We start from the raw sequence: 26244 nt of genomic DNA, 5'->3' as shown, positions 1-26244 counted from the left end.
ACAAACCCTCCCGGGGCGCGGGGGCCCCAAGGCAGTGCTGTGGGGTGGGCAGGGGACCCGCTGCCCCCAGCCCTCGGGTGGGTGCTCAGCCGCCCACAGGCTCCTTGGGCCAGGACGGATGGAGCATCCGGGGTGTCCAGCTGCACGGCGGGCGGGAAGGTGCCTGCCCTGCCGCCGCTCCCTCCCGGTTGCCTAATATCCCGGGGGTGGCCAAATCCCTTCGGGAATCTGTGTGCCAGCACCAGCACCCGCACGCGCGGGGACGCGCCGGGGCTCCTGCCCGTGGGAACGCCGCACCCCGGCCCCGGGCTGCCACCCGCGGCCACCCCCGGGGCGGTGCCGGTGCCGGTGCCGGTGCCGGTGCCGGTGCCGGTGCCGCTGGCGCGGCGGGCGCGCGGCCGGGGCGGGCGGCGGCGGGCGCGCGCGCGGCGGGGGCGCGGCGGGGCGGCGGCGGGCGCGCGCGGGGCGGAGCTGGGCGCCGGGGGCGCGGGGCGCTGGCGGCTCCGGCGCGGCTCCCATTCACCGGGATCGCGGCGGGCGGCGGCAGGATGGCTGCTCGGCTCGCTGCGCTCCTGCCCCTGCTGCCGCTGCTGCTGCTGCTGCTGCCGCTGGGCCGGGGGCCGCCGGGGGCCCTGGGCAACCGGCACGCCGTGCACTGGAACAGCTCCAACCTGCAGTGAGTGCCGGCGGGGAGGTCACGGGCGGCGGGGGGACTCCGGGCGGCGGGCTGCGCGGGGGCACCGGCGGGAAGGACGTGGCGGGGGCGGCGGCGAGGACGGCGCTGAAGGATGCGCGCACCGGGGGGGGGCGGCGGGCGGTGGATGCGGGGGGCCGGGGGCGCGCGGTGCTTCCCCCGCCGCCGCCCCCGCAGCCGGTGTCGGTGTCGGTGCGGCGGCCCCGGCCGGTGCGCTCCCTCCTGGCCCCGCCGCACCTCGTCCTTGCCGCGGAGGCGGAGGCGGCGGCGGCGGCGGCGGCTCGGGCACGGCGCAGCCGGGGGGGGCCCCCCCGGGCCGGCCGAGCTGCGGCGGGGGGGCGGGCGCCCCCCGGGGCCGGGCCCGTCTGTGCCCGCCGCTGCGGCGGGCCCCGGCGAAGCCGGGTCGGTCGGCGGCTCCGGGGCGAGCCCTCCCCGACGGCGTGGCCGGCGCTGACCTGCCCCGCCGGGCACCGGCGCCGCGGACCCGGGGGCGGCCGGGACCTTGCCGGGGGGCGCCGGGCCGGGCCGCGGGGGTGGACGCCGGGCCCGCCGCCCCCGCCTCCCGGTCCTGTCGTCGCGGCGCGGGGCAACGGTGCGGGGGCTGCGGGGCTGCCGCTGGGAAAGTCAATCCGATTTGTAAGCGAAGATCTGAAAATTGCTGTCGCGCCCGCGGTCGCCGTCGGTGGAGCTGCGGGGAGCCCAGGCGATCGATGGCCGCAAGCGAAGCCAGACCCATGGTGCGTGCTTGGTGCCTCACGCCGTGGGGCCCACGCACCGGTGCAGGAGGCTCTGCCGGGCGCCGCTGTGCTCACCCGGGCATCGCCGTGGCACAGCCGCCCGGACCTGGCACCACCGTGCTGGCGGGGACCAGGCCACCGTGCCGGCTTTGGCACAGGAACGGGCATGGGCAGGCTGGGCTCCTCCGCAGCAAAGGGGAAGGGAGCTGCACCCAGGGTGTCCCGGTCTGCTGGGGTACGTGGCCCCCTCCCCAGCCCGGTGGCAGCACCCGTCTCCCCTTCCCTCACCCGTTTGCCGGCGCGAGCGGTCAGGGGTGTGGCAGGGACATGCACCCAGCCGGAGTGTCTCTGGCCACACGTCTGTCTGGGGGCTCCCCCCGTCCGTCCGGGCTCCCCCCCGCTCCGCGCCTCTTTGTCCGGGGAGGGAGCATTCCCTGGGCAGCTCCTTCCCTTCCCATTTAGATTGTGTCGTGAGGCGGAAGCCCAGGCCCCATAAATTGCGCGTGTGTAAGACGTGCCGTGCCGAGGCGCAGCACAATGGCGAGGCGGTCGGCTCGCCCCGCCGCCTTCCCGGGCATCCTCTGCGCGTTGCTGCTCCAGCTGGAGCTGCTCTCGGGACCGGCTCTCCCGGGGCTCGGCTCTGCCTCGCTGTGACATTGCCGAGGTCTCGGCGGGCGGGTGATGCCCGCGCTGGCTGCCGGTGCGTTTCCCGCAGGACGGCGCAGGGATCCCACCCTCGCCCTCTGGGGAGCGCGGGGCTCGCGGGGCTGCCGCCCTCCCACCCCGTCGTCTGCAGCGAGCCCTGCACCCTGGCACTGACCCCGCCACCTCCCAGAGCCCCCGGGGAGGGGGCAGAGGGGGTGCGCGAGGCGGCTGGCGGCAGACACACAGCACAGGGGTCTGGAGAGGTGCCGGCGGCGCCCCTGCGCGTGCCCAGCCGAGGGTGTTGCAGCCAGACGCCCGCGCCCACCATGCACGCGTCTCTGGCGCGCCTGCGAGCGTCCAGCTCAGGGCATGGGCAGCGCGGTGGGGGCGGCTGCGGCAGAGACGTGTCCCAGGCACTCCGGAGCGCTGATATTTATTGTTAGGCAGTGCGGCAGCTCGGCCGCAATTATAGCCGCACGGCAAAGTGTCTGGATTAGATAAATTATGGGGGGAATTAGGCTCCCTGGGCCGCAGCGTGCAAATCCCAGCAACCCCGGTGCAATCAGAGCAATAAACAAGCCCTGCACGGCACCCGCAGGGCTCCCCAGGGAGAGGGGCGTGCACCGCAGGGCTCGGCTGCGGGCCTCGTCCCCGGGGGCGCCAGCTGCGGCAGGCACCCCGGGAATTTATTGCACCTCGCTCTGCCCTGCTCCTGGCGCCTCCGGGGCTTCCCTCGCCGGGGGGATGCAGCTGGGGGCCACCCCTCCATGCCGGCGTGCTGCAGCCTGGGCTCCCACTCGGCCCAGCGGCCGTCGCCGCAGGCCTCGGCGCATTGTGGTGGAGCCTGCGGCAGGGAGCAGGCGCCGGCCGCATCCCGTCCCTCTCTGGCACGCTGCTCCGTGCCTCTGGGTCCCGCCGGCCCCCACGGGGGACGCATGGAGCATGGGCAGGGAGCGCAGGGCCGAGCGGGGTGCACTGCAGTGGGAGCAGGGAGCTGGGTGCCGGAGGGAGCTCGGTGCATTCGGGGGCTGCGAAGGCCGGGGGGGCGCAAAGGCAGTGCTGGGGCTCTGGGGCGGCGGAGGCTCCCACTCGTGGTCTGCCCGAGCCCTGCCCCATCCCACTCGCTCCGCCGGTGCTGCGGGAGCAGGCCGATCCTTGCCCTCCGTGCCAGGGCCGATCCTTGCCCTCCGTACCCGAGGCCTGCCGGGAACAGGGTGGCGCAGGGCAAAGGTGCCGCGGGGGCCGTGTCCTGCCCAGCGCTGGCGTTCGGGGGGGAGGGCGGCGGTGTGGCGTGGGCTCAGCTCGGGGGCTCTTGCTGCAGGGCCGTGGCCACAGCCGGCGTCCCTGGCGCTGCTGCGGTGCCTGGCTATGCCAGGGCGACCCGGGAGCCAAGCCGTGTGGTGCCCCGGCTCCGGCGTCTGCCCCAGTGGCTCGTTTCCTGGTGCCTCGTCCCAGCGATGCTCCACACACTGGGAAGCGGCCGGAAACCCGTTGCCCGAGCGGAGGAGCCTCCGTGCGGGCCAGACATCCCGGGCGCTCGGGGTGAGGATGGGGCAGCCGTGGCCGTGCTGCCGGCGGGTGCAAAATGGTCCCGCGAGCCCCAGCCACGGGGCCGGGCGCAGGCACACAGGGGCATCCGTGCCCGGCCGAGCGCGCGGAGGGCCCGGCGTCGCGTGCGGCCCTGCCGGCAGCCGCCACGCTCCGCGCTTCAAGGCGGCTTTTATCCGGCTGACTTTGTATTCCAGGCGGTGAGAGCTGGAGCGAGCTCTTGGGAGAGCCCTTCTGCGCAGCAGCCTCTCCAGAGGCTCCCGGGGGAGCGTCTCCGCGCTGGAGCACGGCTTTGCCTGCACTCTGCTCCGGCTCTGGCAGTGCCGGGACTCCCGTGTCCCCTGCAGGCGCTGGGCCCCGGCCCCGGGCTGCGTCGTGCTGGATCCCTCCGTTGCAGCCGGTGGCACCGGCAGGGGTGGGGACGCCGTCGTGCCGTGTGCCGGGACCCTCCATCCCGTGCGGCTGGGGGGCATCGCGGGGCACGAGGCAGGTCCCCGCGCTCCGGCGCGGTTCTCTCCGCGCAGGGTGTGCCCAACTGCGGGTGGGGAAAGTGATGATTACGCCTTTCCAGCCGGTGATTACCTGGCCCCACCTGCCAGCATCCGGCCGCAGCATCCCGTGCCACGCTGTGCCGTGCCGTGCCACGCCGCGAGGGAGTGGGCTGGGGGCTCGGCCAGCCCCGTCCCCGGCGGCATGGGGTCCCTGCTCCGCTGGCTCTGGCCCCAGTGGCAAAGGGTGCCGAGGCCGTGAGTGTCGGCACGGGCAGCCGCGGGCCCAGGGGATTGCAGGCGGCCACCGGCACCTGCGGGGTTCCCGGGGCCAGCATGCCGAGGGAGCACCCCACGGGGGCGAAGGGTCCGTCCCGGGGTGCCACAGCGCTGGGGCCACCCGCTCCTGTCCAGGCTGGTAATTGAGTCACTGGTTGCAGATTGATGGTTTAATTAAAACCCAATTAAAAACCTCATTGATCTTGTAAGCAAAGCAGGACGGCGCAGGCTTTAGCAGGGATTACAGGGATTGCCTGGCTGTCAATGCCGGCCGGGCGGCGCTAGGGCACCGTCCCGGGCCCGGGGGCTCCAGGGTGGCCGTGTCCATCGCCGCGGGGCACCGGCCCCGTCGCCCCGGCTCCGCAGCCCCTCCGCCTGCCGGGGGGCGCGTTTTGGGCACCCAGGGGCCCCGGGGCAGAGCGCAGCGGGGGTCGCGGGGGTCTCTGCGTGCCGGCAGCGCGCCGCCTGCGCACGCACCTCACGGCTGCACCCGGCAGGAGCTGCGCGTGCCGGGGGCGGCGGTGCCGGGGCGCCGTGCCGCCGGCACGCGTGGGCCGCGCAGAGCGGGCGCTGTCTGCCGGGCGAGCCAGCCTGCGTGCGCGCGGCTGTCTGGCTGCCGTGACTTTGCAGCGCCGCGTGCGTGGCGAGGGCTGGCGCGGGGCGGGGGAGCGCGGCGCCGTCCCCCCCGCCGCGGGCACGCGCGGCAGTGCCGGGGCCGCCTGCCCCTCCGCCGGTGCGGGCCGGCCGCGGCGGTCGATGCGCCTTCACCTCTCGCCGGCGCGTAGAGTGACTGAAAGGGGAAAGCGTAAATCAATGGCACTTTCCTCTTTGGCAGCTGATGGATGGGCCCCGGATGTGCCGAGCGGGCAGAGCTCCCGCAGCCGGACAAAGGCCCCGGCTGGGCTGGGGAGGCACCGGCCGGGCCCCCGCGCCGGGGGGGCACCCAGCTGCCACCCGCATCAGGGGACGCCCGGGTGTCCCTGCTCCTTGGCAGTGCTGCCGCCGGCACGGGTCGCAGAGCCCGGCTCCGGCCCTTCCTGGGCCGCGGGGCCGGATCCCGGTCTTGGGGCGCCGGCCCTGCCGGAGCCGGCCCGGTGCTGCAGTGCACCAGGCGCTCCGTAGCGGCGCATTAGCGAGCGTGCAGCGCTCAGCCCAGATTTATTGCAGCAGATGGGAGCAGAGCGGCCGCCCAGATCACCGGCAGCTGCAGCTTGCCAGGTAGCCAGGGTCCGGCCGGTGCCGGGCCGGTGGGCGCCGAGCCCGGGCTGCGCTCAGGAAGGTGCTGCCAGGGGAAATCCATCTGCCCAGCTCCGACAGGATGATGGAAGGTGCCGCTGCCTTGAAAAGCCCTGCTCTAAAAACGCAGTCGTGCAGAAGCGATGCAGCCTGTTCTGCTCCCACGTTTAACCCTTTGGGCGCTGCCCACGCTGCGGGAGCCCCGCGTGCCCCACCAGCTGGAGCGCTGCCGTCTGCGCCCGCCGGCGCCGCAAGCCCTCCCCACTGCGGCCGGCTCCGTAGACAGCGGCCAGGGGCCGGCCGGGACGCGGCAGCCTGTGCCCTCTGCCGTCTGGGTGCCGGTGGCGGCTGTGGGCAGGGAGGGGGCCGGTTCCCATCCTCCCGCCTGGAAAAACCTGCCGGTTCATGCGCAGAGCGCAGCGGGGACGCGGCGGCGCGGGTGCTCCGGGGCAGAGGTGAGGCCGGCCTGGTGCTGGGGGTGTTGGTGTCCCCCATCCCGCGCGGGAGGCAGCACGCGCCCGTCCCTGCCCCCGGATGCAGCCCCGCGGTGCTGCCCCCTTCGGAGCCCTTCTCCAGCTCCTCGCGGCCGGCGCCCCGTCCCGCCACCCGGCCCCGGGGACCTCGCCGCGTCCCCCGTCCCCACCGCTGCGGCGCTGCCGGGAGCCGTCCCGGGGGAGCGGGCTCGTTAGCGAGGCTGTTTACCAGCAGCCGCCGCTCCTAACGGGCCCCGCAGGAGGGTCCCTGGGGGTCCCGGCGTGGCGGGGAGCAGCGTTGCAGCCCCTCTGCGCCGGGGCGGCAATTCCCGCGGCGCGCAGCAGCCACAGCTGGTCGCAGCATCACCATTCCCGCGGCGGGAGCGCGCGCGGCAGGGACCCCCGTCCCGGCTCGGGGCTTGGAGCAGGTGTCCCAGCCCCGTGTCCCGCACCGGCTTAATTGCAACTCTCTCCTCGGCGCTCGGGGCCGCTTCTTTAATAACAAGCCTTTCGCTCCCCCTTTGCACCACATCAAAGGTGGAACATGAAAGGTCGCCGGCGCCGCGCGGAGCAAGGGTGGCTGCCTCAGCACCTCGCCGTCGGAGGAGCTGCCCGCCGGCCGTGGGCCTGCCGCTGCCGGGTTCCTGCCTCGGCGGCTCCCGGCTGCAGGGCTGGGATGGGGCAAGAGCGGCCGCGCAGCCGGGGAGGTGCCGCTTGCCATTTCGGCACAGGGTGAGGCCTGGCCTCGTGATGGGCCCAGTGCTCCTGGCGGCTCCCCAGGGAGCCCGGGAGTCCGGGCCGGTGCTGGCGGCATTCCCAGGAGCCCCCGGGGCGAGGGGGATTGGTGCCAGCGGCGGGACCAGGAGCCCATTCGGTGGCCGGTGTGCGGCCCTGTGCCGCGTCCCGGCTCCCGGGGTGCTGCTCGCCGGGGCGCCCGGGGCCGCGGCAGGATCCCGGGCTCCCCACGCGGCGCCGGCGCCGGGGGGTTTCCAGGGTGGGGCGGCTGCACGCGCAGCCTTGCCTGCCGCCTGCCGAGCCCTGCCGGCGAGCGTGGGAACCCGGCCGTGCCGCGGGGTGCCGCGGCGAGCAGGGGCCGGGCGCCGCTCGGCCGGGATCTCGCAAGCCCGGGGTGGCTGGGCCCACGCGGGGCCGGTGCTGGCGGTGCAGAGCGGCCCCAGCACCGCCGCTGGGGCACAGCCCGGGCCGCTGCGGCGTCTCGGTGCAGAGCCAGCAGCTCGCGGCGCCGGTTGGTAATTAATTGGCAGGAGCAGCGGGTCAGCGCGCGGCTGCTCGGCTGCAAGGATTACCGCAGCCGGGATTTCAATCGGGCACGGATTAGGAGCCGGCGGAGTCTCTCCTGAGTGGATCTGAGGGGATTGCCGCTCCTAATCAATGTAAATGAGGCTCCCCCAGGGCCACCCTTTACGGCATTAACGAAATAACGGGATTAGCCGGAACAGGGTGAGAAATCCTCTCTTTGAGCCGTGGCGCGTGGCGGGGCTGTGGGGCCGAGCTGGCGCGGCGCAACGCGGGCCGGGCGAGCGACCGTGGCTCCGCCGCGCGGGGTGGCCCTGTGCCACGGCGTGGCCCCGCGGGCAAAGCGGCCCCGGGAGCTCCTGTCCTCGGCGATCGCTGCCCGTGTCACTCAGCCCTGGCGCCGCTCTCCCCGTGTCTGGTTACTCCAATACCCTCTTGATTATTCACGGGTGGCTGCTCTCTGGAGGGGGCAGCGTGTGCGCGTGGCTCGGTGCCTCCGGGGCAGGTGGAGCCCGGAGCTGCCCGGGTCCCCGGGGATGCTCGGGCCGCTGCGGCGCCCCAGTCCCCTGCTCCAGGGTGGCACTGGGGCAGCGCTGGCTCCGGTGTTGGCTGCGCTCTTCTGTCCCGCAAGGATGCGGTGGGATGGTGCGGGGGGGTTCGGTCTCTGCTCGCCTCTTGCTCGCCCCTGGCTCCGGGTGCTGGCGGGTGCTGGCAGGGTGGCGCTGGGGAGGCCCCGGCTGGCGAGGGGCGGCCGCGGTGCCCGGCAGCCTGAGCATCCCGGGGCCCTGACAGCCCATCGCCCCGCTCTTCTTGCAGCCTGCGACGGGAGGGCTACACCGTGCAGGTCAACGTCAACGACTACCTGGACATCTACTGCCCCCACTACAACGCCTCGGTGCCCGAGCACAGGATGGAGCAGTACGTGCTCTACATGGTGAACCTGGAGGGCTACCGCACCTGCAACACCAGCCAGGGCTTCAAGCGCTGGGAGTGCAACCGCCCCCACGCGCCCCACAGCCCCATCAAGTTCTCGGAGAAGTTCCAGCGCTACAGCGCCTTCTCGCTGGGCTACGAGTTCCACGCCGGGCAGGAGTACTACTACATCTGTACGTGGGCTGTGGGACGGGGCCGCGGGGGCCGCTGCGGTCGTGGGATGGGGCTGCGGGTGCCGATGTGGGCGCTGATGCAGGATGCTGGTGCAGGATGCTGGCAGGGGTGCTGCCATGGGATGGGGAAGTGGGTGCCCGTGTGGTTGTTGGATGGGGATGCAGATGTTGGTGCTGATGTGGGCGCCGATGCGGGATGTGGAGGAAGGATGCTGGGGGAGGCGCCGATGCCAGATGGGGATGCGGGATGGAGATGTGGGATGCTGGGGGAGGCACCTAGGTGGGATGGGGATGCTGATGCAGGTGCAGATTTGGGATGTGGCTCCTGTCACATGCCCCTAGCCAGGACTCAGCCGCGCAGCCCCAGGCAGTGCCGGGGTGCAGCGCAGGGTGCGGGTGCTGCTGCGTCGCCCCATCTCAGGGCACATGCGGTGCAGCCCCGGGGGTCCTCGAGCTCCCCTAGGAGCAGGACCCAGCCAGGTGCGGGGCCGAATGCAGGGCGCGGATGCTGCTGCATCCCGCCACGAGCAGACCCAGCGCAGAGCAGGTCCCCGCAGGGGTTCCTGGGCGCCCGGGGCAGCGGGGTCACCGGCGCTTGTTTTGCAGCCACGCCGACGCACAACCACCGCCGGGCCTGCCTGAAGATGAAGGTGTTCGTGTGCTGCGCCTCCAGTAAGTACCGCCACGGTGCGCGCCCGGGGCTGCGGGGAGCGGGGCGGCGCGGCCGGCCCTCGGGTCCCGCAGGGCTCCCGGGTCCCCGTCCCTCCCGGCCGGGGTGGGGGCTGCCGGGGAGCGTCACCCTGAGCCCTCTCTCCCTTTGCAGCGTCGCACTCGGGGGAGAAGCTGGCGCCCACCCTGCCGCAGCTCACCCTGCGGCCCGAGGTGAAGATCGAGGACCTAGGTGAGTGCCGGCGCGCCCCCGGCCCGGCCCCGCGCCCCCCCCCGCCGCCGCCGCCGCCCCGGGCCGGCCCCGCTCCGGCGCACCGCCCGCCGCCCTCACCGCCTCCCTCTCTCCGCAGAAAACTTTAACCCGGAGATCCCCAAGCTGGAGAAGAGCATCAGCGGCACCAGCCCCAAGCGAGAACACTTGCCGCTGGCCGTGGCCGCCGCGCTTTTCCTCATGACGCTGCTGGCCTCCTAGCTCGGAGGCGCCGGCGGAGCCGCTCGGCGTGGCGGGGCCCCCGCCGCCGGAGCCGCTGCCCGTGGGGCCCCGCCACCCCCGGGAACGGGACTCGGCCCGCGGACGCCGGCTCGGCAGGGACGCGGCTCGGTGCTCCCAGCCCCGCGCACCTGCCCCGGATGCCGGCGTGCAGCGCGGAGCCCCGCGGACGGAGGGGCTGGGAGCGGCGCCGGGCCAGGGCAGCGCCCCGGGGCCGGGCGGCCTGTACATACCTATATAGAGATCTATACATACTGTACAGAGAGCGACTATATAGATATATCTATACTGTACCATAGGCGGCGGCGCTGGCCCCGGGCTGGCTTGTACATAGTCGAACGTGTTGGATTCTCCTCGTCTTCCGTGAAGACCTGACCTATGCAAACGCACAGACACTTTTTGGGGAAAAAAAAAACAATCTCGATCTTTTTTTCAAGTGCTTTGGCTGGTGATTTTCATATTCTGCTCTTAGTCTATAAAAAAAAAATAAAAAAATAAAAGGATTCAAAAAACCCCCCAGCACCCACATCACGGCCGCGTGCAGCGCTCCGGGGGCTCGGCAGGCGCAGCCCCAGCACGGGGTGCAGCCGAGGGCAGCTGGCTCCGGGTGCCGGCCCTCCCCACGCAAACAGACCGTCGAAGTGCCGCCTGCCTCCAGGGCGCAGCGGCACCCCTGGTGCGGCCGGGGCTGCCTCCCGTGCTGGGGCGCCAGACCCCTCCAGAGGCAGCGGCGACGGAGCCAGGGGAGCATCCAGCAGGACCCCGTCCCACCAGGCGGATGGGACCGGCACGGACAGCAGGTGGCACCTGCAGGTAAGGGCGGCGCGGGCACGGGCAGGGCGCTGGGCATGGGACAGGGTGCCGGACGTGGGTCCCCACGGTCCTGGCTGCGTTTGGGTGCTGGGGGCAGCTCCGGGGAGGGAGTGGGCCGAGGAAAGCCCCATGCCCGGCTCACCAGCACGCTGAGGGGTGCTGAGCGCCCCGGGGCGCCTGCGGCCTCGTGCTGCGCAACCGCTCCGTGGGAATTCCCACGCCCACCAGGCATGCAGCGTGCGTTCTGCGGGTGCAGGGGGACGGCTCTGCCCGCGGCACCTGGCACGGCAGCCGGCGAACGGCCCCCGCGCCCCTCTCCCGCGGCGGGCGGCTGTGTCCCACGCCGATGGCCGCGTCCCCACGTGGCGGGGGCCAGGCGGGCGGCAGCACGGCAGGCGGCGCTGGGCGGTGGCTGCGCCGCGCAGCCCAGCCGGCCTGGGCTTGTCTGGGGCGCGGGAAGAGCCGGCGAACCCGTCCGACGGGTCTGCGGAGCAGAGGCTCCCGGCAGGCTCCGGGCTTGCCACCGCCCGGCCATGGGGCAGGACCCCCCTGGCAGGGGGCTGCTCCTGCGCCGCCGTGCCGGGAGCGGGATGCCAGGGTCTGCCGTGCCCGTGCCATGCCCATGCCATGCCCATGCCATGCCCATGCCATGCCCATGCCGTGCCCATGCCATGCCATGTGGCCAGGGCCCCCAGCGGGGCTGTCCAGGGCCGTGTCCATGCCCCCGGCATCGCGCGCGAGCGCTGCGACCGGGGTGCCCCCTCTGCGCCCCGGCCCGTGCGGAGAGGTGCCGGTGGCCGGTGCCACGACGCGGGGCCGGCCGGGGAGCCCGGGGCGGCCGCCTTTGCCGTCGCGTCGCCGCTGGTGTGGAGCGGGGGCACTGAGTCACTGGCCCTGGCGCGGCGGCTGCTCTGCTTGCGCCATCCATCCCGCCTCGACCTTGGCTCCGGACTCTGGCTGCCTGCCGGCTCCACGGGCACCAGGCACGGCATGGCCAGCCTGTGCCGGGGGGGGGGGGGGGGGGGGCTCCCTGCGTCCCGGCCACAGAGCTGGCGGGACACCACTGCCCCGCACCGGGGCTTGGTCCTTCCCACAGCGGCATTTGCACCGGCAGCCGCGGTGTCCCGTGCACCGCAGCAGCACCGGTGCCGCAGGGGCCCGGCCGGCCGCGTCCCGCTGGGCGGTCACAGCGCTGCCCCCGCCACGCGTGGCCCTGGCGTCGCGCCGCCCCAGCCCTCGCTACCTGCCGGGCTGCACGCAGGCAGCGCGGCACGTCACCTGCGGCCTTCGCCCCCGCCGCCGAGTGGACGGCTCCCGGTCCTCCCCCGGCTCTGGCGGCGGTGACGTCAGCCCGGGCAAGGGCAGGAGCGCACCTGGGTGCCCTGATCCAACAAACCATAAATAGCTGGTCACGAGCCGCAGCTGCCTGGCCTCCCGCCTGCCCCGCCTGCCCTTTCGCCTCGCGTGTTTACAGCGCATACGAGCGCAACCTTTGTCCTGCCAACGGCAGCCAGCGCCCCGCGGCAGCCTGCACCCACCCCGGCCCGCAGTGACCCCAGAGCACGCGCTGGTGCCGCCGTGGCCCCGCGCACGGATGCCCTGTGGCACGCACAGCACTGTGCACAGACACCCTGCGGCATGACCCCATGCACACGCACCAGTACCGCGTGGCACAGCCATGGCCCTGTGCACGGATGCCCTGCAGCACGGCACGATGCACACGCAGCCGTGCCTGGCCCGGCTCACGGGGATGTCATGGTGCATCCTCCCCCAGATGCCCCGCCGGGAGCTGCAGGCCTGGCCCCCTTCCCCGCCATTGCTGCTCCCTGCCTCAGTTTCCCCAGGTGCCCCGCACCGCCATGGCCTGTCCCGGCGCATGGTTGGGGCCGTGGGGCCGGGGCGAAGTGAGGCCCTGGGGGAGGGAAGTGGCCCCGGTGCAGCCCTGCTGCACCTGCCCGGCGGCACCCAGCCCTGCAGCCGCCACGCTGATCCTGGCCGGCTGCCGACCCAGGGCTGTTCCTGGGAGTCGCTCCCGCGCACAAGCCCCAGCAGCACCAGCATCTCGGGCGCAGGAGCCTTCGTGCAGAGGCAGCGTGGCTCCTGCGATGGTGTCAGGCCCGGGTGCAGAGAGGGAAGAGGAAGGAGCTGGTCCCCCCCGCGCCGGGCCCAGCAGCGGGGGCCTCAGGGGCTGCTGCACCCGCAGCCGCTGCCTCCGCCGTGGCCCCGGAGGAGCCTCGGCCGGGGATGCTGGATCCAGCCACTCGCCGGCAGCCGCTCTCCAGTTACAGCCGTGGTGCCGCCGTCTGCCCGAGACCTTGCAGAGTATCAGGGGAGCGATGCTGGCCCGGCTGCAGGCAGCCCTGCGCGGCCTGCGCCGTGTCGGGCATGCAACATTACCCACAATCAATGGATCATTATGTAATAAACAAGAGGAAAGTTGTTTTGCAAATGCGCCTGAGTTATCACTTCACAACACAGCAGTGAAGTATCTCTCTCCGCAAGGCTTAACAAGACTGGATCGGTGTTGGGGGCAGATCCGAGCTGATAGTGCGCGGCCGTGCTGCCTGCCAGGGAGGTGCCCCCACCGCGGCCGCCCCCCCGGCGCTGCCGAGCACCACTTCAGCAGAGCGGGGTTTGTAGTGGGAATTTCACAACATCAAACAAACCGAGAGCAAATGCAAATGGGGCAGGGGAACCTTGCAGTGTTTGTCAGGGGCCGGAGCAAAGCCCTGGGAGAGCAGAGCCAGCTGATAAGGGCGGGAGGAGGAGGAGGAGGGCTCCGCTTACCTCCCCCAGCCTCTCCCTGTCCCCTCCGCTTATCAGCAGCTCCTCGGGCCCCCATTTATCCAGGTGTTTTTGATGTCCCCAAACATCTCAGATAAAGTGGTTTCTATGGCAAGGACCGCGGGGGATGATAAGGAGGCCCTTGCATGCCAGCCTTGCGGGGCCCCCGTGGGAAGGCCCCTGCGCTGCCTGGCCCTGCAGCTGCGTGGGGCAGGTGTCAGGCCTCCCTCCCACCAAAGCCGTGCGTGTGCCACGACCTGGCGTGAGCCACGCACACGCGCACCCCCCCCCCCCCCCGCGCGATGCGATGCCTGAGCCATGCCTCCAGGAGCGCCTGCTGCAGGGGCAGCAGCACTGCGGGGACGAGGACAGCTGGCACCCTCCCGCCAGCGCAGGGACAGGAGCGAGCGCCGCAGCCCTGCCACCCCCGGGAGCAGAGCCCAGGCACAGCCCAGGCGCCCTTCGTGCCGCCTTCCACTGCATCCCCACATCCTCCACCCCCGGAGAGCCTGGCCTGCACCGGGGCAGCCCAGCACGGCTGTGACGGGGACCCCAGTGCCCGGTGTGGGGGTACCCAGCCGGGCGGCCCACACACATGCTGGGTGCTCACTGCCTGTAGAGCCCGGTGCAGCCGGTGCACGGCCCAGTGCGGCCTGCTGCTGCGTGCTGCAGGGCCCAGTGCAACCCGGGCACGGCCTGGTGCACAGCCCAGCACTGTGCACTGCAGGGCCCGGTGCAGCCTGTGCACAGCCCAGCGAGGCCTGCTGCACCCTGTGCTGCGCCCCACGGGGCCTGGCGCAGATGGTGCACGGCCCGCTGCACCCCAGTGCCGCGCCCCGCGGTGCCCGGTGCCGCCGATGCACGGCCCGGTGCAGCCCGGTGCGCGGGGCCGCTGCCCGCCGGGACGCCCCGCCGCGCCCGTGTTGTTGTTGTGTCTCGGCCCCGCGGCCCGGCGCGGCGGGCGGGGCCGGCGGGGGGCGGGCGGGAGGCGCGGGGCGGCGCGGCCCTACTTAAGGCCGGGGCCGGGCGCGCTGCCCAGCGCAGCCCGGTGCGAGCGAGCCCGCGGAGCGCATGGAGCGGCTGCGGCTGCTGCTGCCGCCCCTGCGGGGGCTGCCGCTGCCCGTGCTGGGGCTGCCGCTGCTGGGGCTCTGCTGGGCGGCGGCGGCGGCCGAGCGCCACACCGTCTTCTGGAACAGCTCCAACCCCAAGTGAGTGCCCCCGTCGGGGCCCCGCCGGCGGCCGAGGGGCGCGGGGGCTCGGGGCGCCCCGAGGGCGCGGCCGGCAGCGCAGCGGGGCCGGGGCCGGGGCGCGCCGCCGCCGCCGCCGCCGCCGTCTTTGTTCGGGGCCGCCGCCGGGCCCGGGCAGCCCCTGCCCCGTGCGGAGGGGCCCGGGGGGCCGAGCGCCGCGGCGGCGGCCCCGGTGCCTCCCCCCCGGAGCGGAGCGGGGCGGGGGGCGGCGGCGGTGTTCGGCGGCGGCGGCGGCGGAGCGCGGTGCCGCGGCCAGGTGCGGCCCGGGGGGGCCCTTCCTTTCCCAGGGCCGCGCTGGAGATGGGCCTCTTCCTTCCCCGACGGCGCTGGCGCCGCGCCAGCCGCCGCGCCGGGGCACGGGGAAGCGTGTTGACAAACACGGCCCCGGGACGGCGGCGGGCAGGATGTGCGCCGCCCCCCCGGGCCGGGGGCTCCCAGCCCCACCGGCGCCCCGGGGCCTCCCCGCTGCGGGGCGGCAGGCCCGGGTGGGGGTCCCGCGGGGGGGGGGGGGGGGGTTCCCACGTTCGAAGCCCCGCGGCAGGGAGGCCCGGCCTGGCCCGGCCGCCCTGCCCCGGTGGGAGCCTCCGAGGAGGCCGGGGTGTCGCCGGCGAGGGGCCGTGTGGCCCCCACGGCCGCAGTCGCGCACTGGGGTGCGGGAGCCACCGAGCCAGAGCTGCTGGTGCTCAGTGGCTCCCAGGAGCTGTGCGTCTGGCCAGCCCGCGGCGTCCTGTCCCGTCCCCTCCCTCCCACAGCAGCAGTGGGAAGCGGGGTGCGACGGGAGCTGGGCACAACACGGGGCGATGCGGGGCCGGGAGGAGAAGCAGGCCAGGGGGATCCGTATGGGAAGAGCGGACGTCAGGTTCGCTCTGCATTGGACTTTGAGTTGGAAGGCGGACGGCTTGCCTTCCGTGTCTCCGCCCGGTGCGGCGGGGGGGGTTTGGGAGCAGGGGCAGAGCCCTGCTCGCGCCCAGCCCCGGCGCCCTCTGAGCCTCCCTGTGGCCGCAGGTTCCTGTGGAGCGACTACGCGGTGGAGGTGCGCCTCAACGACTACCTGGACATCATCTGCCCGCACTACGAGGAGGGCAGCGTGGCGCCCCACACCATGGAGCGCTACACGCTCTACCTGGTGGAGCAGGAGGAGTACGTGGCCTGCAAGCCCCGCTCCAAGGAGCAGGTCCGCTGGGAGTGCAACAAGCCCAGCGCCCTGCACGGCCCCGAGAAGTTCTCGGAGAAGTTCCAGCGCTTCACCCCCTTCACGCTGGGCAAGGAGTTCAAGGAGGGACACAGCTACTACTACATCTGTGAGTGCCCAGGGCCATGCGCCCCTGCCTCGGCGTGGGGGCCCTGCTGCCTTCTCCCCCTGCCGCCATCGCTCCTCCTAACCCGCATCTCTCACTTCCAGCCAAGCCGATCCACCACCACGGGGAAACCTGCCTCAAGCTGAAGGTGACGGTGGCCGGCAAAGCTAGTGAGTATCTGCGAGGAGCCAGTTTTTGTGCCACGTGTGCTGCCCTCCCCGGCCAGGTCCCAAACGGTGCCTGGCACTGCCTTCCCTGGGCTGAGTCACGGCTGGGCCGTGGCCCCCGGCCAGCGTGGGGTGTGGGCGCTCCGGTGAGCAGCGCTCCGGCCGGGAAGGCGCCAGCGGCGAGGCGGGGGCCGGCCCGCGGGAGCAGGGGCTCTTGGGGCAGCCCTTCACCTGCCCCCTCCCTTTGCTCCCCAGCTCCGGTGCCACCTGTCCCAGCCGCGACGCAGAAGGGAAGGCTCCAGGCAGGTAGGTTGGCGGCTGCCGGGTCGGGACGGTGTTGGGGCTGCGCCGGCGCCCCGCTGCTCTGGGGCACGGCGCGTCCTTCGGGGCTGCTCACGCTGCGCTTTCTCCCCGCAGACGACGCGGCCGCCCACGTGCTGCGGAGCGTGGGGCAGAACTCGGCCATGCGGGGCAGCAGCCCCTTCACCTTCGTCAGCCTCCTGCTGCCGCTCCTGGTGCCGCAGGGGCTCTGATCCGCGGTGCCCTGCCCACCTGGACCGCGCCATGCCACTGCCGCCGGGAGCCTACTCTGTCCTGCATGCACACCCCGTGGCGGTCGTCCCTGGCTGCATCCTGGCGAACCGAGGACTTGTCAGTATTAAGGGGCCCCCAAAGCGGCGCTGAGCACCCGAAGCCCATGGGGAGCCCCAGAGCACCCCGCCTGCATGGGATGGGGGCTCTTGGCAGCTAAGGACTGCGATGGAGCAGAGGGGCTGTGTGCCCTGGACTGGATGGCGTGGGGGGCTGGCACCCCCCGCCGCAGGCGCCAAGCGCGCCCTCCCTGCACGCTGCAGGCTCGGATCAGTGTCCTGCAGGCAGGTACACGGCACTGGCCTCGCGAGCAGCCCCGGCACAGGCTGTGCCGCGGGAGCGGGGCTGGGAGCACGGCGTGGAGCAGCAGGCCTGGAAATGCCGGAGATGCCAGGCAGCTAGCAGAGTGGGGAAGCGGGAGCTGCCCCCCTTCCTGTGGCCAAGAGCACTAACGTCCCGCAGCCCCCGCCTGCACCCCACGGCATCTATGGGGGGCTGGTGCTGGCCTCTGCCCCGTGGGTCCCAGAGCCTGCGTCCTGGTGCCGGAGGGGCGAGTACCCCAGCACGGGGCCCGTGTGGGGCGTTTTGACTGCCTCGCTATTTGTACAGCTTTCTAACACTGGAATTTTTATATGATTGTCTTGAATAAATAACTGAACTGATACCGGGCGCTGCCGGGCTCTGCGGGTGCCCCCTCGGGGCCCAGCTCAGCCCCGTGCTGGGGCCTGGAGCAGCCTGGCCCCGGGGGGAGAAGCCCCATCCCTGGCTGCTGCCTTCCCGTGATGGCACCCTGCTGCCGGCGTCCTGGCTCCCAGGTGCCATCGTCCCTGGCCTGCGGCCATCCTGGCTGCCAGGGCTGGACTGGGACAGCGGGCTCCTGCCCCTCTGCTGAGCACTGGCTAATTAATTAATTGGCTGGTGTTTGCAGAGGGCTTTGAAGTGGAAAGTGCCCCGGAAGGGCCAGGGTTATCGGTGGTTCTTCGCTGGAGCCACAGAACCCCCAGGGCTGGGGGAGGGCAGCCCTCCCCCTGCTGCCACTAGTTTCCAGGCCTCCAGCAAAGGCCACGTGCTGCCCAAAGGGCACCAAATGTGGCCAGGCTGAGGAAGGGGACAAAAGCGTCAGTGGCCAGTCCAGCCCTGCTGGGACCCCAAGGGCACTGGGGGGACGCCGTTAGCAGCGTGTGCTAACGATGCTGGCGCACGCCCCGGCCCTGCAGGTCCTTGCTGCGGATGCATGTCCCAGCCCGGAGGGATCTGGGCACTTGGGGCGCTCCACACGGCCTGGCCTCCCCCAGCTGCTCCGTGGGCTGGGGACAGGGCCCGGCTGCCATGCGGGAGCACAGGGATGTGGGATTGCAGGGGCACAGGATCACAGGGGATGAGGGATCGCAGGGTATGTAGGATCCTGGGGACATGGGATTGCAGGAATGTGGATTGCAGGGGTCTGGGACCCAGGGGACATGCAGCCCTGGGATTGGGGGAGCCCAGGAACGTAGGACTCAAGGAAAGTGAGATCCCAGGGATTTGGGATCCTGTGGATGTGGGATCTTGGGGATGTGTGATAGCAGGGATGCAGGACCCTGGGGATGTGGGACCCTGCAGATGTGGGATCTCAGGGATGTGTGATAGCAGGGATGCAGGACCCTGGGGATGTGGGATCCCGGGATGTGGGATCCCAGGGATGTGGGATCCCAGGATGTGGGATCCTGCAGATGTGAGATCCCAGGATGTGGGATGCCAGGGATGTGGGATCCTGCAGGTGTGGGATCTCAGGGATGTGTGATAGCAGGGATGCAGGACCCTGGGTATGTGAGATCCTGGGATGTGGGATCCCAGGGATGTGGGATCCCAGGGATGTGGGATCCTGCAGATGTGAGATCCCGGGATGTGGGATGCCAGGGATGTGGGATCCTGCGTCCCAGGATCCCAGGACGTGGGATCCCGCCCGGGACGCGGGCTCGCGCGGCCGAGGACCCCGGACACGCGGCCCGGGGCGGCGGGTCCCGCCCGTCGGGGCGGCCGGCGCCGTGGCCGGTCCCTCCCCCGGCAGCGCGCCCGCCCCGCCCCGCCCCGCCGCCGCCGCCGCGCTGCCCCGGGCCCGCGGCCGGCATGGCCCCGCCGCCGCTGCTCGCCGCCGCCTGCCTCGCCTGCACCCTCGCCATGTTCGGGACCGGCCTGTGAGCCCCGCGCGGCGGCACCGGCACCGGCGGCGGCGGCGGCGGCGGCGGGGCGGCCCGACCCCACCCCCACCCGGAGCCGCTTCCGGGAGCGGCGCCGGCACCGGCGGCGGGGGGGGAGCAGCGGCCGGGGGGGCCGGGGGGCTGGGGTGCAATGGGGAGTGCATTGGGGCGGGCCCAGGGGGTGCATTGGGGGGGCTGGGGTGCAATGGGGAGTGCATTGGGGCAGGCCCAGGGGGTGCATTGGGGGGGCTGGGGTGCAATGGGGAGTGCATTGGGGCGGGCCCAGGGGGTGCATTGGGGGGGCTGGGGTGCAATGGGGAGTGCATTGGGGCAGGTATGGGGGGTGCACTGGGGGGGCTGGGGGTGCATTGGGGGCCTGGGGGTGCAATAGGGCAGGCCCAGGGGGTGCACTGGGAAGTGCACTGGGGCAAATCCAGAGGGTGCAATAGGGTACTTTGGGGCTGTTTGGCGGGTGTGTGGGGGTGAATTGGGTGTGCACTGGGGCAGGTACGGGGGTACATAGGTGGCCAGTGCAAGGGGATTCCTTTGGGGCAAGTTCAGGGGTATAATGGGGTACTTTGGAGGTGGGGGGGGCTTGTTAGGGGGGCAATGGGAAGGGCATTGGGGCAGGTTCAGGGGGTGCAATGGGGAAAGTTCAGGGGGTACACTGGGGTATTTTGAGTACCTCTGGGAGGGTGGTTGGGCAGGGTGCAGTGGGACATTTTTGGGGGCAGGTTCAGGGGGTGCAATGGGGTGCACTGGGGGTGGTTGGGGGTTCAATGGAGTGTGTATTGGGGCATGTTTAGGGGGTGCTATGGAGTACAATTGGGGGGTGCAATGGGGAGTGTATTGGGGCACATTTAGGGAGTGCTATGGAGTACAATTGGGGGGGTGCAATGGGGAGTGTATTGGGGCATGTTTAGGGGGTGCTATGGGGTACAATTGGGGGGTGCAATGGGGTGTGTATTGGGGCATGTTTAGGGGGTGCTATGGGGTACAATTGGGGTTGCAATGGGGAGTGTATTGGGGCATGTTTAGGGAGTGCTATGGGGTACATTGGGGGGTGCAAACGGGTGTGTATTGGGGCATGTTTAGGGAGTGCTATGGGGTACAATTGGGGGGGTGCAATGGGGTGTGTATTGGGGCATGTTTAGGGAGTGCTATGGGGTACAATTGGGGGTGCAATCGGGGTGTATTGGGGCATGTCTAGGGAGTGCTATGGCGTACATTGGGGGGGTGCAATGGGGAGTGTATTGGGGTATGTTTAGGGAGTGCTATGGGGTACAATTGGGGGTGCAATGGGGTGTGTATTGGGGCATGTCTAGGGAGTGCTATGGCGTACATTGGGGGGGTGCAATGGGGAGTGTATTGGGGCATGTTTAGGGGGTGCTATGGAGTACAATTGGGGGTTGCAATGGGGAGTGTATTGGGGCACATTTAGGGAGTGCTATGGAGTACAATTGGGGGGGTGCAATGGGGAGTGTATTGGGGCATGTTTAGGGGGTGCTATGGGGTACAATTGGGGGGTGCAATGGGGTGTGTATTGGGGCATGTTTAGGGGGTGCTATGGGGTACAATTGGGGTTGCAATGGGGAGTGTATTGGGGCATGTTTAGGGAGTGCTATGGGGTACATTGGGGGGGTGCAAACGGGTGTGTATTGGGGCATGTTTAGGGAGTGCTATGGGGTACAATTGGGGGGGTGCAATGGGGTGTGTATTGGGGCATGTTTAGGGAGTGCTATGGGGTACAATTGGGGGTGCAATCGGGGTGTATTGGGGCATGTCTAGGGAGTGCTATGGCGTACATTGGGGGGGTGCAATGGGGAGTGTATTGGGGCATGTTTAGGGGGTGCTATGGAGTACATTTGGGGGTTGCAATGGGGAGTGTATTGGGGCACATTTAGGGAGTGCTATGGAGTACAATTGGGGGGGTGCAATGGGGAGTGTATTGGGGCATGTTTAGGGAGTGCTATGGGGTACAATTGGGGGTGCAATGGTGAGTGTATTAGGGCATGTTTAGGGAGTGCTATGGGGTACAATTGGGGTTGCAATGGGGAGTGTATTGGGGCATGTTTAGGGAGTGCTATGGGGTACATTGGGGGGGTGCAAACGGGTGTGTATTGGGGCATGTTTAGGGAGTGCTATGGGGTACAATTGGGGGGGTGCAATGGGGTGTGTATTGGGGCATGTTTAGGGAGTGCTATGGGGTACAATTGGGGGTGCAATCGGGGTGTATTGGGGCATGTCTAGGGAGTGCTATGGCGTACATTGGGGGGGTGCAATGGGGAGTGTATTGGGGCATGTTTAGGGAGTGCTATGGGGTACAATTGGGGGTGCAATGGGGAGTGTATTGGGGCATGTTTAGGGAGTGCTATGGGGTACAATTGGGGGTGCAATGGGGTGTGTATTGGGGCATGTTTAGGGAGTGCTATGGCGTACATTGGGGGGGTGCAATGGGGAGTGTATTGGGACATGTTTAGGGAGTGCTATGGGGTACAATTGGGGGGTGCAATGGGGAGTGTATTGGGGCATGTTTAGGGAGTGCTATGGGGTACGATTGGGGGGTGCAATGGGGAGTGTATTGGGACATGTTTAGGGAGTGCTATGGGGTACATTGGGGGGGGTGCAAACGGGTGTGTATTGGGGCATGTTTAGGGAGTGCTATGGGGTACAATTGGGGTTGCAATGGGGAGTGTATTGGGGCATGTTTAGGGAGTGCTATGGGGTACAATTGGGGGTGCAATGGGGAGTGTATTGGGGCATGATTAGGGAGTGCTATGGGGTACATTGGGGGGTGCAATGGGGTGTGTATTGGGGCATGTTTAGGGAGTGCTATGGGGTACAATTGGGGGTGCAATGGGGAGTGTATTGGGGCATATTTAGGGGGTGCTATGGGGTACAATCGGGGGTGCAATGGGGTGTGTATTGGGGCATGTTTAGGGAGTGCTATGGGGTACAATTGGGGGGGTGCAATGGGGAGTGTATTGGGGCATGTTTAGGGAGTGCTATGGGGTACAATTGGGGGGTGCAATGGGGAGTGTATTGGGGCATATTTAGGGGGTGCTATGGGGTACAATTGGGGGTGCAATGGGGTGTGTATTGGGGCATGTTTAGGGAGTGCTATGAGGTACAATTGGGGGGGGGTGCAATGGGGAGTGTATTGGGGCATATTTAGGGGGTGCTATGGGGTACAATCGGGGGTGCAATGGGGTGTGTATTGGGGCATGTTTAGGGAGTGCTATGGGGTACAATTGGGGGGGTGCAATGGGGAGTGTATTGGGGCATGTTTAGGGAGTGCTATGGGGTACCATTGGGGGTGCAATGGTGAGTGTATTAGGGCATGTTTAGGGGGTGCTATGGGGTACAATTGGGGGGTGCAATGGGGTGTGTATTGGGGCATGTTTAGGGAGTGCTATGGGGTACAATTGGGGGTGCAATGGTGAGTGTATTAGGGCATGTTTAGGGAGTGCTATGGCATACATTGGGGGGTGCAATGGGGTGTGTATTGGGGCATGTTTAGGGAGTGCTATGGGGTACAATTGGGGGGTGCAATGGGGTGTGTATTGGGGCATGTTTAGGGAGTGCTATGGGGTACAATTGGGGGTGCAATGGGGAGTGTATTGGGGCATATTTAGGGGGTGCTATGGGGTACAATTGGGGGTGCAATGGGGTGTGTATTGGGGCATGTTTAGGGAGTGCTATGAGGTACAATGGGGGGGTGCAATGGGGAGTGTATTGGGGCATATTTAGGGGGTGCTATGGGGTACAATCGGGGGTGCAATGGGGTGTGTATTGGGGCATGTTTAGGGAGTGCTATGGGGTACAATTGGGGGTGCAATGGTGAGTGTATTAGGGCATGTTTAGGGAGTGCTATGGCATACATTGGGGGGTGCAATGGGGTGTGTATTGGGGCATGTTTAGGGAGTGCTATGGGGTACAATTGGGGGGGTGCAATGGGGAGTGTATTGGGGCATATTTAGGGGGTGCTATGGGGTACAATTGGGGGTGCAATGGGGTGTGTATTGGGGCATGTTTAGGGAGTGCTATGAGGTACAATTGGGGGGGGTGCAATGGGGAGTGTATTGGGGCATATTTAGGGGGTGCTATGGGGTACAATCGGGGGTGCAATGGGGTGTGTATTGGGGCATGTTTAGGGAGTGCTATGGGGTACAATTGGGGGTGCAATGGTGAGTGTATTAGGGCATGTTTAGGGAGTGCTATGGCATACATTGGGGGGTGCAATGGGGTGTGTATTGGGGCATGTTTAGGGAGTGCTATGGGGTACAATTGGGGGGGTGCAATGGGGAGTGTATTGGGGCATATTTAGGGGGTGCTATGGGGTACAATCGGGGGTGCAATGGGGTGTGTATTGGGGCATGTTTAGGGAGTGCTATGGGGTACAATTGGGGGGGGTGCAATGGGGAGTGTATTGGGGCATGTTTAGGGAGTGCTATGGGGTACATACAGGAGCAGTGGCAGGAGGTAGCTGGGGGGGTGCAATGTGGTGTGCATTTGGTCAGGTACAGGGGTTATATTGGGGGGGGCATTCTGGAATTTGGGGGGGGTGCAGTGGGGTTGTTTGGGGCTTATGGGTGAGGGCTTGCTATGGGAAATCTATGGGTCAGTTTCAGGGGTGCATTGGGTGCCAGTTTGGGGGGGGGGGCAGTTTTGTGGCCCTGCCCTCTGTGGGGCTCCATGGGCAGCGCCAATGGGAGGGGGCTCTGGGACAGACATCCCCCCCCCCCCCTCCCCCGGTGGTGCTGGGCGCCCAGGAGGCCTCGCTGCCCTGCCCAGGTCTGACCTGCGCCAGATGTTGGCGACGCAGAGCGTGGAGAACATCCAGTTCCTGCCCTTCCTCACCACCGACGTGAAGTACGCGGGTTTGGGTTGGTTTTGGGGGGGGGGGGGCCGTACGCGGGTGGGAGCCGCCGCGGTGCCACGGTGCCAGTGTCCCGGCGGCGTGTGCCCCGCAGCAACCTGAGCTGGCTGGGCTACGGCTGCCTGAAGCAGGACGGGACGCTGATCGCAGTGAACGCCGTGGGCGCCGCGCTGCAGACCCTCTACATCCTGGTGTACATCTACTACAGCCCCGCCAAGGTGGGCGCAGGCCGGCTGGGTGGCGGCTTTTTTGGGGGGGGGGGGGAGGGTCTCGCCACCTGACCGTGCCCCGTCTCTGCCGCAGCGGTCGGTGCTTCTGCGCAGCCTGGCGCTGCTGGGGGTGCTGGCCGCTGGCTACTGCTACTTCAACCTCCTGGTCCCCGACGCGGGCACCCGCCTGGCGCGCCTGGGGCTCTTCTGCAGCGTCTTCACCGTTGGCATGTACCTCTCGCCGCTGGCCGACCTGGTGCGTGCGCGGGGGGACGCGGGGCGGGGGGACGCCCCGTGCAGCCGGCCCCGCGCTGGGGCTGCAGTTCGCCCCTACCTTCTGCAGGCCAAGATCATCCGGAGCAGGTCGACGCGCTGCCTGTCCTTCCCGCTGACGGTCACCACCTTCCTGGCCTCCACCAGCTGGACGCTGTACGGCGTGCAGCTCCGCGACCCCTACATCACGGTGCGTGGGGTGCCGGGGGGGGGGACGAGGGACCGGCCCCTGCCCCGCGCCAGGCAGCAGGCCCCCCCCACGGCTTTCGGGCGAGCGGTTGGCACAGGGCCGGGCCCCGTCCTGCAGCGCGCACGCGTGTCACACGGCGCAGCCCGTGACTAGGCTCGCAGAGATGAGTATTGATTTTAATTAATTAGATGGTATAAGGCCAATAAATCTCCCCCGGCAATGCGGGGCTGACGGAGTGGCAGTGGGGGATGGCAGCGACGGGAGTGCCACGAGATGGATAGATCTGCTCTTCCCTGTGTCCTCCCCCAGGTCCCCAACGTGCCGGGGATCGTTACCAGCCTCCTGCGGTTCTGGCTGTTCTGGCGGTATCCGCCGGGACAGGACAAGCCCTACCGACCTCTGCCCGCGTGAGGCGAATCCTGCTGGCCGGAGCCCCCGTGGCTCTGTTCCCGCAGCCCGCATCAGCAGGGGACACCAGGTGCTGCCACCCACTGGGGCCCACGGCCAGGCAGCCCGCGGCCTCAGCCCCTCCAGCCGCTCCTCGCCCTCGGCCCGGGCTTTGGTGATGGTTGGTTTGCTCCCAGCGATGCCGCGGCGGCGCCGGAGCTCTCTGTGCCCACCGCCCGCCCAGGGCGCTGGACCCCCGAACATTGCTCCTCGCCACCAGCGTCCGCCCCCGGCACAGGGGTCGGGGAGCTGGGGCGTCCTGCGTCTCTTTTGTACGGGTTTAAAGTGCCTTTTAATAAATCGGAGACTCTTCCCAGCACCCGACTGCTGTGCCCTCCCTCGCCGGGCTGCGCCGAACACCGAGGACGGGACGGTCCCTGGCCCGGCACCCGCTTTGCCCCGGGGCCGATCGCTGGCCCCTCGCGGGAGGCCTCATCCACAGCAGCACCGATCGAGGCGCAGGGCCAGGACACGCGGTGGGGAGCTGTGGGGTGCAGGACAGCGGCTCGCCCTGGCTCCAGCACAGGCAGCACCGGCTGTGACACGGAAAGAAAAGTCACTCCTGCAGCTTCCGCTTGCTACCGGCCATCACGCAGGTAACTTATAGTCAATTAACATCCTACAAGCCCCAACAATCGAACGTGCACATCAAATCAAGGCGATATGCTGGAATGGAATCAAACTCAATTAATGAATTAACAATGATCTGGAATGAAGTTATCAGGCAATCGCATCACCAGCTGGACAGCAGCAAGTCCTGACTGCAAAGTTACACTCCAGATGCCTGATCCACGTGAAATGGGAGCCCCCGGGGAGCGGCGGAGCCCGGCCCCCACCACGCGCTGGCCCCGTGCGGTGGCTCTGGCCCACGGCAGCCTCCCTGCCCCCTCCACCAGCAGGTCACTTGGTGCAGGCACGTTCCTCCAGCCCGGATGACGCAGGCGGGATTAAGGAAGCAGTTACCAAGAATTTGGCTGAGCCTGTGCTACCGCTCAGACACTCGCACTCGTTTACACCTTGGGACGTGTTCTGGGAAAAATCAATACGCAGGCAAGCGTCCCCGCTGTGACAAAAACAGGGCCTGGGCAAGAACGGTGTCTGGAGGAAAAGATTAACTCCAGCACACCCGGCCCCGAGTGGCAGCCGCGCTGCAGCGCGCCCCAGCCGCCGCCGGGCCTCCCCGGCATGCTCTGTCTTGCTGCCGCGGCCTGTGCGGCCTCGGCCCCCGGGGAGGCTCCTTTGGTGTGCTCCCCTCGACGGCCGCAGCTGCGATTGCAGGTGTCGCTGATGCAGGCGCTCGCCCTGGGGCGCACGCCCTGGCGGAGGCTTGGCGGACTCGTTTCAGCACCTCCCGTCCCGGCTACCCCTTTTTTGGGGATGGCAGCGCCGTCCCGCCCGGCGGAGGCCGCGGCGGCGGCAGCGCGGGGGGACAACGGTGGCAGAGAGGAGGGCAGCTTTCCGCAGTGACGCACCAGGCAGAAGCTTGGCTGCTGCCCGGCCGTCGTGTGCCACAAGCAGCCAGGAGGAGCAGCCGCGGGCGAGGC

At 69.3% G+C, this 26244-nt stretch overlaps 3 protein-coding genes across 4 annotated transcripts; all 3 read left to right on the top strand.

The window, feature by feature from the left end:
* Window positions 1–522: 522 nt before the first annotated feature.
* Window positions 523–10132, top strand: EFNA3 (ephrin A3). 2 transcript variants are annotated; one of them, XM_067313525.1, is made up of 5 exons: window positions 523–676; window positions 8174–8463; window positions 9070–9135; window positions 9287–9364; window positions 9483–10132. In XM_067313525.1, the coding sequence occupies exons 1-5, from the start codon at window positions 549–551 to the stop codon at window positions 9602–9604; spliced, it is 684 nt and encodes a 227-aa protein (XP_067169626.1). In that variant the 5' UTR covers window positions 523–548; the 3' UTR covers window positions 9605–10132. The 2 variants fall into 2 exon arrangements, with proteins under 2 accessions (XP_067169626.1, XP_067169627.1); XM_067313526.1 differs by lacking the exon at window positions 9287–9364.
* A 4134-nt stretch (window positions 10133–14266) lies between these two features.
* EFNA1 (ephrin A1) lies at window positions 14267–16551 on the top strand. Its single transcript, XM_067313527.1, has 5 exons — window positions 14267–14427; window positions 15472–15767; window positions 15869–15934; window positions 16187–16237; window positions 16349–16551. Exons 1-5 carry the CDS (start codon window positions 14291–14293, stop codon window positions 16462–16464), a joined length of 666 nt encoding a protein of 221 aa, XP_067169628.1. The 5' UTR covers window positions 14267–14290; the 3' UTR covers window positions 16465–16551.
* Window positions 16552–18594: 2043 nt separating this feature from the next.
* Window positions 18595–25019, top strand: SLC50A1 (solute carrier family 50 member 1). Its single transcript, XM_067313533.1, has 6 exons — window positions 18595–18699; window positions 23497–23574; window positions 23676–23799; window positions 23885–24046; window positions 24134–24253; window positions 24563–25019. The coding sequence occupies exons 1-6, from the start codon at window positions 18632–18634 to the stop codon at window positions 24662–24664; spliced, it is 654 nt and encodes a 217-aa protein (XP_067169634.1). The 5' UTR covers window positions 18595–18631; the 3' UTR covers window positions 24665–25019.
* Window positions 25020–26244: the final 1225 nt, after the last annotated feature.

Source organism: Apteryx mantelli, chromosome 31 (assembly GCF_036417845.1).
Source record: "Apteryx mantelli isolate bAptMan1 chromosome 31, bAptMan1.hap1, whole genome shotgun sequence".
In the NCBI taxonomy this organism is placed as follows: domain Eukaryota; kingdom Metazoa; phylum Chordata; class Aves; order Apterygiformes; family Apterygidae; genus Apteryx; species Apteryx mantelli.
The sequence above is the reverse complement of the archived record's forward strand: the minus strand, read 5'-3'. Positions and strand labels throughout refer to the sequence as shown.